Source organism: Microcaecilia unicolor, chromosome 13, assembly GCF_901765095.1.
Source record: "Microcaecilia unicolor chromosome 13, aMicUni1.1, whole genome shotgun sequence".
NCBI lineage: Eukaryota > Metazoa > Chordata > Amphibia > Gymnophiona > Siphonopidae > Microcaecilia > Microcaecilia unicolor.
Window position 1 is genome coordinate 52,014,790 of NC_044043.1, and position 13,948 is coordinate 52,028,737.

At 40.3% G+C, this 13,948-nt stretch overlaps 1 protein-coding gene across 6 annotated transcripts in view; it reads right to left on the bottom strand.

Annotated features, from left to right (window-relative positions):
- RPH3AL (rabphilin 3A like (without C2 domains)) overlaps positions 1-13,948 on the bottom strand; it is a 214,025-nt gene that overhangs the window by 101,182 nt on the left and 98,895 nt on the right. For 5 of the 6 annotated variants that reach the window (XM_030222366.1, XM_030222368.1, XM_030222365.1 and 2 more), the window contains one exon: positions 4,788-4,874. The exons of the other annotated variant lie outside the window; for it this stretch is intronic. In XM_030222366.1, the coding sequence (XP_030078226.1) occupies positions 4,788-4,874 (87 nt within the window). The remainder of the gene's footprint in view (positions 1-4,787; positions 4,875-13,948) is intronic. 6 annotated transcript variants of the gene reach the window in all.

Genomic DNA, 13,948 nt, shown 5'->3' on the forward strand with positions numbered 1-13,948 from the left:
ATGCATGACAAAAATGAAATTACCACAAGGGCCACACAGTAGCCAAGCGGTAACTCAAAATTGAAGTCTGTTGTGCACGCATAAGCGCCTACGTGGCTTAGTAAAAGGGCCCCTAGATTCTTTACCATTCTTCACAATTGGTATAATAATAATCTCTCCAAAATCTGATGGAAACATACCTAAGAGTTGACATCTAAAATTCAGAGTTTCAAAAATGAGACTCAATCTTTAACCATAGGATCTTCAGTGTAAATTAATATCACCCAGTACTAAATTGTTAAGATAAGTGAATTGAATTTCGAAATAGAAAATTACAAAACAAGTCTTTAGCTTTTCACCATTTGCCAGGTGGTGAATAAAATAAATATACAGGTTAGAGAATTACTCAAGGTAATATCTTATCTGACATGCCATAATTTCCAATTCCTGAGAATAGGACAAATCTATAATTTCTATATCAAAAATGTTTTTTTAAGATTAAGGCAATACCTCCTCCCCCTTTTTTCTCCATATATAGTATGATTGCTTTATAGCCTGATGGACAAGTTTCCTCAATTAAGGGATCTTCCTTAGAGGTCAGCCATGTTTCTTTGAGAAAGAGGATAATCAGCCTGGTTGCCTCTATCCGATCATTGATGATATGAGCCTTATTACGAACAGATCCAATGTTAGTGTAAGCACAAGAATTGGAATACAAGATAAGACCTATCATGATTACTCAAAAGATATTTTAAATTTGAAGACCCTTTCACAGGCTTCGACCGATTATACAAAACTCTTACTATGCTGAGGAGGACGCTGACCTATTTGAACATCAATGTTGTGAGGTAACAAATTAGAACAATCTACCAGTAATTTAGTCTTATAGCATTCTGTACATTTCCTATGTATACATACTTCAAAGCTAATATAAAATCCGATCATACTGTAATCACTTATCAAGCGGCCCCAGCACCATTACCTCCTGCAGCAGATCATGCGCTCCACTAAGGACTAGGTCTAGAATTTTTCCTTCTCTCATCGGCTCCTGTATCAGCTGCTCCATAAAGCTGCCCTTGATTTCATAAATCTAGTCACTACTAGAACCTACAAAGTCAAATCAACCACAACATTCTCGTCCATGTGGTCATCAAAATTTTATTTTGTTACATTTGTACCCCGCGCTTTCCCACTCATGGCAGGCTCAATGCGGCTTACATGGGGCAATGGAGAGTTAAGTGACTTGCCCAGAGTCACAAGGAGCTGCCTGTGCCTGAAGTGGGAATCGAACTCAGTTCCTCAGTTCCCCAGGACCAAAGTCCACCACCCTAACCACTAGGCCACTCCTCCAAATGCGGAGTTCCCCAAGGATCGCCTCTAACCCCAATCCTCTTCAATCTTATGATGATTCCCCTAGCCAAGTCCCTATCTAAATACGGCCTGAACCCCTTCATATACGCAGATGACGTTACTATATTCATCCCCTTCCAATCCAACCTAGCAGAAATCTCCGATAAAATAATCACTGGCATTAACATCTTAGCCTCCTGGGCTAACGCCTTTAAGATGAAAATGAATAAGGAGAAAACACAATGCCTAATCCTCTCATCTCAACACTCTACACTCCTCCCAACTACCCTGATCACCCCTGACGTCACAATCCCAATAGCCGACAATCTAAAAATCCTAGGAGTAACTCTAGACAACCACCTAACTCTGGAAACTCATGCAAAAGCCATAACGAAGAAGATGTTCAACATGATGTGGGTGCTGAAATGAGTAAAACCATATCTTCCCCTAAAAACTTTCCGGAACCTGGTACAATCCACCGTACTTACCCACGCTGACTACTGCAACAGCATCTTCATTGGCTGCAAGACCCAAATCCTGCAAAAACTCCAGACCGCCCAAAACACGACAGCCAGACTCATCTTTGGTGAATCACGATTTGAAAGCGCAACACCACTCCGTGAAAGACTCCATTGGCTCCCTATCAAAGAACGAATAAACTTCAAAGTCCACACACTGATTCACAAGATTATCTACGGAGAATCTCCGAGCTACATGACCAACCTGATCGACCTTCCAACTAGAAACGGATCTAAATCTTCTCGAACATATCTCAACCTTCACCTTCCCAACTGCAAAGGTCTCAAGTACAAAACTTACTATGCATCCAACTTCTCCGTCATAGGCAGCCAACTCTGGAATGCCATACCAAGACCCATCCGAACAGTCAACGACCATCTACTTTTCCGGAAGCTGCTAAAAACTTACCTCTTCAAGCAAGCCTACCCAAATAACCCAACTTAAGCTACGAGCCCATCCCACACCACCACTACCTCCACCCCCCTTCTCCCTTGCCCATTACACCCTTCTTAACTAAACAACCACATCATAACTCTACTCTATAGCTATGTTCTTTCTGTGATACTTGTAACCCATACTACGTAAGCCACACTGAACCTGCTATTGAGCGGTAAAGAGCGGGGTATAAATGTAACAAATAAATAAAGGAATTTTACTTCCCTAGCGTGCCCCAATGTTACATTTACCCAGTTAATATCGGGGTAATTGAAATCACCCATTACTATTGTGTTGCCCAGTTTGTTTGCGTCCCTAATTTCCTTTAACATTTCTGCATCCGTCTGTTCATCCTGGCCAGGTGGACGGTAGTACTATCCTTTTCCCCTTTACAAGTGGAATTTCAATCCACAGTGATTCCAAGAAGTGTTTTGTTTCCTGCAGAATTTTCAATCTATTTGATTCAAGGCTCTCGTTAATATACAATGCTACACCTCCACCAATTCGATCCACCCTATCACTACGATATAATTTGTACCCCAGTATGACAGTGTCCCACTGGTTATCCTCCTTCCACCAGGTCTCAGAGATGCCTATTATATCTCATTTTTAATTTAGTGCAATATATTCTAACTCTCTCATCTTATTTCTTAGGCTCCTGGCATTCGCATATAGACATTTCAAACTATGTTTGTTGTTCCTATTTACATCATGCTTAATACTTGACAGTATTAATTTGCAATCTTTTGTCTGATTTTTATTTAAGGACACCTGATCTACTACGGTCTCTTTTGCAACCTCACTATCAGGATACCCTATCTTCCCTGTTTTGGTGATATCTTTGAAAGATACCTTATCCCGAACCATGCGCTTTTGAGCGACTGTCGGTCTTCCCCCAGTTTCTAGTTGAAAAGCTGCTCTATCTCCTTTTTAAATGCAGATGCCAGCAGCCTGATCCCACCCTGGTTAAGGTGAAGCCCATCCTTTCAGAATAGGCTCCCCCTTCCCAAGAATGTTGCCCAGTTCCTAACAAATCTAAAACCTTCCTCCCTGCACCATTGTCTCATCCACGCATTGAGACTCCGGAGCTCTGCCTGTCTCACTCCATGGTGTGACTGCGCCTTGAGTATTGTATTTAAAGCTGGTCACCACATCTCAAAAAATATATAGTGGAATTAGAAAAGGTACAGAGAAAGGCAACCAAAATGATTAAGGAAGGAAAGACAAATGAGGTTATGGCTCTTCAGCTTGCAGAAGAGATGGCTGAGGGGGGATATGATAAAGGTCTACACAATTCTTAGTGGTATGTAACAGGTAATAGGAAATCATTTGTTTACTCTTTCTAAAGGTACAAAGACTTAGGGAACATGCTATGAAGTCAGTCTGGAAATATTCCTGGGGGCAAAGTCCATAAACTGTTATTAAGCTAGACCAGAGGAAAACTACTACTTAACCTTAAGGATGGGTAGCATAAAATCTTGCTCTTGTGAGGATTCTGCCACGTACTTGTGGCCTGGCTTGGCCACTGTTAGAAGCAGGATAATGGGCTAGATTGACCTTTGGTCTAACCCAGTATGGTAGTTCTTATATTAATGATATTTTGCCACCTGGATTTCAACAGCACACCTAACCAAGCTTCTACTCTAGTGCTACCAAGTTAAATTTTTAAAGAGGATGTCACATGAATTTATTAAAGCATGCAAAAATGTGGTACTGAATTAATCTTGTCAATGATCAGATAACACTGCAAAACACCAACCTATATATCCCAAACTTACTGAATTTCTTTTGAAGATTACACACTCAGTAACCACCAACCAACTCAAATGGACTGGAAATTATCCAAACTTTTAATTATTTCAACTTTAACTTTTTTTTTTCTTTTAATAAAAATTCTTCATTACATCTTTCTATTCTTATAAATAAGGTGCACTTTGCCTGCTGTGATTAAGCTATCTTCCTCATTAATTTATTATGCACACACTTCTTAGTCATTATTTTAAAAAAGTGCTTGTATTCATTATCACTGTCGACTTATTTACTTCTAAATAATGGATTATTGAAGAAGGGAGGCCAAAATCACAGACGAGGAGAAAAATCACCTGACTTCAACCTTCCTACGTGTAGTTCTTTGAACCCACGGTAACTTTACACAGCATGAGTCTAGTTGACTAAGCTCAGGCCACACTAGATCTAATTCTGTATCCTTTACCTTCCTGCTGGAATGCATCATTTCCAGAAAGCATGTGGACTGATTACACTTGATCCACTAGACCATTGTGTCACTGCCTCACAAGATTAGCCCCAGTATATCACTTATGATATATACATACTTCCTACTGCCTCCTTCACCCCATTTATCCCTCTCATGGAATCTTGATTCAGTCTCCATCTCACAGACGGCTCTGCCACAATGCTTTCCAGTGCCCCAACTGCCAATGCCACATATTTGTTCACCATCAGCAACGCAAGGTTCACTCCACCAATGCAAATGATTACGTTACCTCCCTCCGCTCACTGCAGATTTTGCAAAGCCACAAAGGACGCTTCTGGTTGCCGAGGGTTTCGATTCCACATTTGGTGCAAACTTTCTAAAATGACAAGGGGCAGAGAAAAAATGTAAATACCCTCCATACTTTATAGTTCATCCATTAAAAGCATCTAGTAACGTCACTTCTTAAAACTTTCTAAGGCTCCCCCATCCCTTGCCAGCCACAGATACACACCTTGCATTAGGTGGGAAGTGTCAGCTACGAGACAGCTCAAATTTTTATCTAACCCTTATTTTATACCTCTCTCTGCAACTGGATTCTGATCATCAAGGAATTGCAAGCTCTTTTATATCATGCATAACTGTATTGTTCAATGAAGCTAAAGCTGTTCAGAGCTGGAAAAAGAAATGATGGATTCTTGTCACTTTAAGGACAATATAATTTAAGAACCTCCATAAATGCCATTATCTGCATTAAATTCCAGGTCAGTAACCATGGAGAAACAATTCTTCCACACAGAAGAAAAATGAAAACCTGATTATCCTAAAAGCCATTTCAAACATTTCTAGGGGGTGGAAAGATGCAAGTGCCAACCCATTACACAAATGAACACCTACACGTAACTTAAATGATAAAACATACATTGAGGAAGCAAGAGGCTCATGTTCAGAAATGTGTAAACTCGTAAGCAACATTTTGCAAACTAGTTTGACAAACCCACAAAAATTTGAATTTAGTAAACGTAAAGTTCCTGAACCTGGCAAATCTACAGTAGAGATTGGGGTTTTTTCCTGAGTTTGTTTTATGTATGTTATTTTTTAATAAACCACCTAGGTTATAGGCAATATTTTAAAATAAATAAATAGCTTTGCTTGGTTCCAGGACTGGAGCAGACCAGGATTTACGTATAAAGTTAGACAACCATTTTCCCTCTGAACCTATAAAGGTCACCAAAAACTTGTGGGTGCAAATTTAGGTGTGTTCCCAATTTGTGCACCCAATTTAATTGAACAAGCCAATTTGTGCCAATTAGAATTTTAACAAGCAATTATTGGCACTAATTAGATTTAATTGAAACCAACGTGTGTAAAGTTAGGTGCAGGATCCATGCCTAAAATTTGCATGTGGTCCAAAAAATGGAGTGCAGAAATGGGAGAATCATGGGCATTTTGAGGTGGAACAGGGGTGTGTGGCTTTGTTATACATATAATTACAGAATAATGGTGCTCCACACGTGAATTCAGAAGTGGGCATTTGCACCATATTTTCAATGGTGCAAATGGCTGTGCTTAAAATTTACATGTCACTCTCCGCTTAAGTGTGTATTCTATAAACCATGCTGAACTTTATGCTTGGCTTACAGAATACCGTTTATGCAGGCATTTTTCAGTGCTATATATAGAATCTAGCCCTTTATGCACACTCTTTCACAAGGACGGAAAATTATTAAACCTAAAATGTACTTCCTATGTAATTGAGAGGCAGCTCTTATTTATCTATTTGGAGTATTTGATAACCTGCACAATCGTAAAGTACATTTTGGCAGTGTACACAATGAAGTATACCTGCATTAATATACAAGACAAGTAGCATAGGGCAGCAAGCAGTACAGCTATAGCCACAGTCCATCAGGCACAAAAGAAAGAGGCGGCTTAGGGGCCACAATACGCACAATTCCTGGAGGTCTGCAGAAGGCAAATTTGGAGGGGGAAGTTATCAAGTTGCGTTAGGGCTTTAAGTAACATTGGGGCTCTTTTACTAAGCCGCTTAAGCGCCCACGCGTGCCCGTTATGAGTTACCGCCCTGCTACCACATGGCCCAGATTTTAAAAGGCATTTGACGCGCATAGACCATTACCGCCCTGTTAATGTGCGAGACCTTACCGCTAAGTCAATGGGTGGCGGTAAGGTCTCAGACCCAAAATGGACGGCAAATCAATTTTCATTTTGCCTAACGTCCATTTTCGGTCAAAATTTAAAAAAGGAATTTTAACAGGTGCGCTGAAAAATTGGATCTGTGCACGTCCGAAACACGTGCCTACACTACCGCAGGCCATTTTTCAGCGCACCTTTGTAAAAGGACCCCATTATTTGCCCCTAAACATGACTTAAAGGGCTCCAACACACCTTGACTTAATTTACTGTGGTGATATTTAAGTCACCATGGGTCACTCTGCTCAATGATGGCCACAGAGGAAGGAAGGGGCAGGGCAGCATTATTTGACTCTAACAGATGTAGAATGTCTTTTCCCTCTGGCTGGCCTAGCCAAGCCATGCTGGGAGGATGGAAGTATGGGAAGGTGAGTTCTACTTTCCTTCTTATTCTGCCCCATCAGAAGGGGGAGTGGATAGCAGCCTGTGGCAGCAATGAACGAATCCTATCATACTCTTGCACTAGTTTTCTTAATGATACCACTGAGGGATAACAACAATTGATTTTTATATACCATCAGTGACCAAGAGCTCAGGACAGTTTAAAATCAAAAATCTAAATAAACAAGAAAGAGACAAAAACAATTACAAAAATACATTGAATATAACTATACAAATTTAATATAATAAAATATATAGATATCAGCTCAAATTCTTACTGAACAGCTAGCTAAGTTTTCATAAGACCTAGAAATTTCATATAATCCTATTATATCCTTAAATGAGGAGAAAGAGTTTCATAATCCAGGAACTATACAATGAAAAAATCTGTTTCTGGGTGGAAAAACAAAATATGAAAGTGCAAAACCCCTAAGAAAAAAATTACACTGGCTCCCACTTAAAGAACGTACCACGTTTAAGATCTGCACAACTGCTCATAAAATCATCTATGGAGATGCCCCGACCTACATGATAGACCTCGTGGACCTGCCAACAAGAAATGCTAAACGATCTTCCCGCACCTTTCTGAACCTACACTTCCCCAGCTGCAAAGGATTAAAATGCAAACACCGCAACTAGCTTTTCTTACATGAGTACGCAGATGTGGAATGCACTACCAACTCACTTAAAAACGATAAACGAACTAAATAGCTTCCAAAAAGCTCTGAAAACCTCTCTCTTTAACAAGGCCTACCACGAGAACACATAATTAACTACAACACAACACCTAAACACCTTCTATTCAGACTATCTTACTCTACAACTCCTTGACCAGATCCTCTTGCTCTCTCTAATTTCTTTGTAACACCAATAGTATTATTGACCCTGTTATGACGATGCCATAACAGATCTTTGTAAGCCACATTGAGCCTGCAAATAGGTGGGAAAATGTGGGATACAAGTGCAATAAATAAATAAAGACATCATCCATTGGCCACAAACAGCAGGAAGCTCAGTTTTATTAACATTAAACCATACAGTATTTAAAAAAACCAAAACATAATACTTTAAACTCAATACAAACTTCAATAGGGAACCATTATAAAGATAGCAAAATGAGTAGTCTTAAATAACATTACCTTGGCTGCAATAGTTCCAAATAATTGCAATCTAGTAGATTTCTTTGGAATGTCCAAACATAAAACATTACAATAATCAATTCTAGATGAAATAAGAACTTGAACAATCATCTGTAAATCAGCTAAATAAAAATATGCTTGAATCTGACATTTAAAAAACAAAACTGTTTGCCAAAGACAGTAGCCATGATATGTTTAACCTGTGAGTCGTGTTTTACGGTACAATCGATATACTCAAATGTTAAATTGAGGATTGTAAAGGAATCCTCATTCCATCTAACTCAGGTCCCTTTGAAGGAGTTTGGTTTCCTTTCCCTCCAACCCACAACAGCACAGTTTTGTTGACATTTAATTTAAAAGCATGTCTACTCACCCACATTAGTGGGGTTCCCCAGGGGTCTGTGCTCGGACCGCTGCTTTTTAACATATTTATAAATGACCTAGAGATGGGAGTAACTAGTGAGGTAATTAAATTTTATTTATTTATTTAATTGTAACATTTATATCCCACATTTCCCCACCCATTAGCAGGCTCAATGTGGCTTACAAAATACCGTAAAGGTGAATGCCAAGTCCAGTAGGGGTAAACAAATATAGATTGAAATAGGGGTAAGGTAAGGTTAGGGTATAAGGTACAATAAGGGTCAATGATAATAAGGAATATATAATGTCCAATACAATCTAAGGTTATGTTGTGTTGCAGAGTTGAAGCATATAAGTAGTGTCAGTGGGATAGGCCTTGTAAAACAGGTAAGTCTTTAATGATCTCCTGAAGTTAAGATGGTCGTAAATCGTTTTCACATTTGCTGATGACACAAAGTTATTCAAAGTCGTTAAATTGCGGGAGGATTGTGAAAAATTACAAGAGGACCTTATGAGACTGGGAGATTGGGCATCCAAATGGCAGATGACGTTTAATGTGAGCAAGTGCAAAGTGATGCATGTGGGAAAGAGGAACCCGAATTATAGCTACGTCATGCAAGGTTCCACGTTAGGAGTCATGGACCAAGAAAGGGATCTAGGTGTCGTCGTCGATGATACGTTGAAACCTTCTGCTCAGTGTGCTGCTGCGGCTAAGAAAGCAAATAGAATGTTAGGTATTATTAGGAAAGGAATGGAAAACAAAAATGAGGATGTTATAATACCTTTGTATCGCTCCATGGTGCGACCAAACCTCGACTATTGTGTTCAATTCCGGTCGCTGCATCTCAAAAAAGATATAGTGGAATTAGAAAAGGTGCAGAGAAGGGCGACGAAAATGATAAAGGGGATGGGACGACTTCCCTATGAGGAAAGGCTAAAGCGGCTAGGGCTCTTAAGGAAAAGTCCATAGTCTGTTATTGAATGGACTTGGGGAAAATCCACTATTTGTGGGATAAGCAGTATAAAATGTTTTGTACTTTTTTGGGATCTTGCCAGGTATTTGTGACCTGGATTGGCCACTGTTGGAAACAGGTTTGATGGACCTTTGGTCTTTCCCAGTATGGCAATGCTTATGTACATGCAATTCTACTAAAATTCATAAGTCTCAGCTGAAGTTAGCAAGGCCCTCCGACTGAATCCAAAGAACGAAAAACACAAAAAAAAAAAAAAAAAGGATAAAGAGGAGATCCCTAAAGGACTCCACATTCTGTGAACCATAAGGCAGAATGTTTTCCTTTCTGTTAGCCCTATAATGTCAATGATTTAACAACTGGACAAACCATAACCACACTGTTTATAGCAAAGCAGATTTCCCCTTATCCACAATTAATCTAAGCTCCGATATTAATGGCAGTAAAACAAGTGTTTTTCGGCCTCACTTTTCAGTCCTGTATGTTTGTGCAAATGAGGCCTTACATTGAGTCTCTGCACATGGCTCCACATCCCTTGGCATGTCCCTATAGGCCGCCCCCTGAGTTCCAGTCCTGTTTGTTTCCTATTCTCTGAATAAAATAGTTTCACACAGGCCAAACCAGCTCTGCAAGGGGCCCTTTTACTAAGGCGTGCCAAAAAGTAGCCTAGCTGGCGTAGGTGCGTGTTTTGGACGTGCGCAGGTCCATTTTCAGTGTGCCTGCAAAAAAGGCCTTTTTTTGTGGCAGAAAATGGACGTGCGGCAAAATTAAAACCAGCGCGCGTCCATTTTCAGTCCTGAGACCTTACTGACGCTCACTGACTTAGTGGTAAGGTCTCGCATGCTAACCGGGCCGTGTCAGCACGCGTAAACTGCTGATTATTAATGGGTATGCACCATACAGTTTTGGACACACATCAAAATTGGATTTCCGCCTGGGGAACACGCTAGTTGGGCGGTAGTTCCAGTATGACGTGCATTGGATGCACATAGGCACCTATGCGCCTTAGTAAAAGGGCCCCCAAGCTCACAAAATCTGTCAAATTCCTTGAACATGCCATCTCATCTTATTCTGTATATACCCCCAAATTCTATAAATGGTGCTATTGTACACGCAAATTTGGGTGTGCCCAATTTGTACACACAATTTACTTGAATAATGAGCCAATCAGTGCCGATAATTGGCCCTTATCAATTATTGGTGCTAACTGGCATCAAAGTTTATGCATAGATTCAAAAAGGGGGCACAGCCATGGAAGAGTCATGGGCGTTCCCACAATTTATGTGAACCCTTATAGAATAAAGGGGAACCGTTCCTTATTTTTGGTGCTGATTTTTTTTTAGGTGTCATTTATTAAATTCAGCTCTGTGGGAGATCCTCAAGCATTCTGGGAAAGCCAAGTCTACCCAATCAAGTCTTTATTTAAAAGAAAGGTCCCAAGTGGTTTACTAGCGATGTTCATTCCTGTCATGGTATGCACAAAACAAACTCATCTGTAGACACTACCCACGAGAGATCAGCAGGAGCATTACGACTACACAGTACCAGACTGATCACATGATGTTGTTCAATTCTGTGCCTTTCTAACATGAGAAATATCCCTCACAGTAACTCCTGATAGAGATTTCTTTATGAAATTAACACCATATAGTAGTAGATGGAAGATTAGGAGCACTTGACCCACACAGTCTACCCAGTGGCCCTCATCCAAGTGGTCACCTATATGATAAAGCTTTGTGTTAGATCACATGAGATGCTGCAGAAAGATGTTGACAAGAAGCAAGTGCAAAATATTACCAAATGTGGCTGACTCCGTAACTGTGGACAGAATGCCATCTGCTGGGCATTCTGCCACCCAAGGCTCAAAATAATATTGTTGTTTATTTACCACAATATGGTATGAGAGATTGCACAAAACAGTTTCCAAAAAGCAGTGCCAGCTACACTAGTTTGTCAATAAAACACCACTTTCTTATTTCTCAGCAGTTTGAACAGGTACTGCTTACTGCACTTGCTGGGCCCATTCTGACCAGTCCATTCAGCCTCCCCCCCCCCCCCCCCCCCCCCCCAATATGAGTACGTTTATTTATTTAGGGACCTTTTTACTAAGGCGCATAGGCGCGTCAATTTTGAACTACTGCCCCGGCTACTGCGTGGTCCGGGCAGTGATTTCAATTTTTACGCGTGTCCACTAAGCGTGCCAGAAATTTTATGGCATGCGGCGCTAACCAGGCGGTAATCAGCATTATACGCGCATAGACCATTACCACCTGGTTAACGCGTGAGACTTTACCGCTAGGTCAATGGCTGGCAGTAAGGTCTCAGACCTAAAATGGACGCCTGTCAACTTTTATTTTGCCGCACGTCCATTTCTGGCCAAAAAAAAGGCCTTTTTTGCAGGCACGCTGAAAAATGGACCTGCATGCATCCAAAACACGCGCCTACACTAGCGCAGGTCATTTTTTCGGTGCCCCTTAGTAAAAGGGCCCCTTGATTCTTTACTATTGTTCACAATTGGTATAATAATAATCTCTCCCAAATCTGATGGAAACATGCCTAAGAGCTGACATCTAAAATTCAAGAGCTTCTAAAAATGAGACGCAATCTTTAACCATAGGATCTTCAGAGTAAATTAATATCACCCACTATTAAATTGTTAAAATGACTGAATTAAATTTCGAAATAGAAAATTACAGAGCAAGTCTTTAGCTTTTCACCATTTGTATATATATAGCATGTCTGTCCACAAAGGTTTTATGCATGAATGACTTCAGTAACAACTTCCACTTTCCTCATTTATCAAGGAAGGAAAAAAATGTGGAATCTTTTAAAGGTGCAGTAACATAGTAAATGACAGCAGATCAAGATCTGTGTGGTCCATCCAGTCTGCCCATTAAAGTGGTTATCGTTTTAATTGATATTCACACCTTAGATAAAATTATGGATTTTGGTTTATAGATTTCATTACTCACCATTTCCAAATGCAAGCTCCAAATCCATGGATCCTTTTAATAAGCCACGGTAAAAAGTGGCCTGCGGTGGTGTAGGCACATGTATGGGGCGCACACCAAGCCAGTTTTTACCGTGTCTGCAAAAAAGGGCTTTTTTTTAATGGGATGAGAATAGGGCATGCAGTAAAACTGAAACCGGCGAGCATCCAAACCCACCTGCGCCCTTAACGCCACCCACTGATTTAGTGGTAAGGGCTCACGCGCTACATGTGCGGTGACTGGTTGGCACGTGCCAACTGCCGATTACTGCCGGAAACGCTGCATGTGGGAGGAAATAAATAAACAAATCACCCAGGCGATATAGGCGCATGCCAAATCTAAAATTACCAGGGCCCCTTAAACTCTTAACCCCCCCCCTCCCTATTCACCTGTTCAGTATCCATGTTTGTTTTAATCATTCCCACAATAAATAACTCCTTAATCCCTTATTTGCCCTATTGTCTGTTCTGAATAGATTGTAAGCTCTGTCAAACAGAAACTGTTTCTTACGTGTTTTGTGTACAATTACTGCATAAGTCTAGTGGTGCCATAGAAATGATTAGGGGTGGTAGTTATATTACAAGTACAGATAGCCTTATCTAAAAAAAATAAGATACAGGTTTTGTAGAGTTTCTATCGAGTCGATCCCTGTAAGAGTATGGCTTGATTTTGAGCCTATTTGTATATCCAACTTGCGTTTGTTGGTTCATCAATATACTTTATCTTATTGTTCTCTGGATACATGTCCTCCATATTTACTCAAGATAGCTCCAGAAACTTTTTTTGTCACAATTGTTGATATGGATTAATCACCAGTTAGCCCAGGGTAGATTCCCCGTAAAGAATGGCAATATAGTTCTAACTCCAATTGTTAAGAACAGTAATCTCAGTATAGCTGATGTTACCAACTATCATCCTAAGGAATCAATCCCCGTTTGTTAACAGAGGAATTGGTGACAAAACAATTAACCGTTTTTTGGGGAAATTTTTGATTTACTTCATGATTCACAATCTGGTTTCCAGCAGTTCTTAGTGAATTAATAGCAGAGGGTATAATCCTCTTGGTTAAAGGTCAAATGTTCATACTTTTATCTATCAAGTGCATTTGATCTTGTGGAACATCAGCCAATTTTGAACATTCTAAATAGCTTTGGTATAGGTGGTAAAGTGCTGTCATGGTTTGAGGGTTTTCTTACCACTAGGACCTGTGGAGGGGCATAATCGAACAGGGCACCCAAGATTTCCTGAGGACGCCCTCGCAGAACGTCCCAGCGAAGGGGCGGGGAAACCCGTATTATCGAAACAAGATGGGCGGCCAGCTTTCATTTCGATAATACAGTTGGGGATGCCCAAATCTCAACATTTAGGTCAACCTTAGAGATGGTCGTCCTTAGAGAT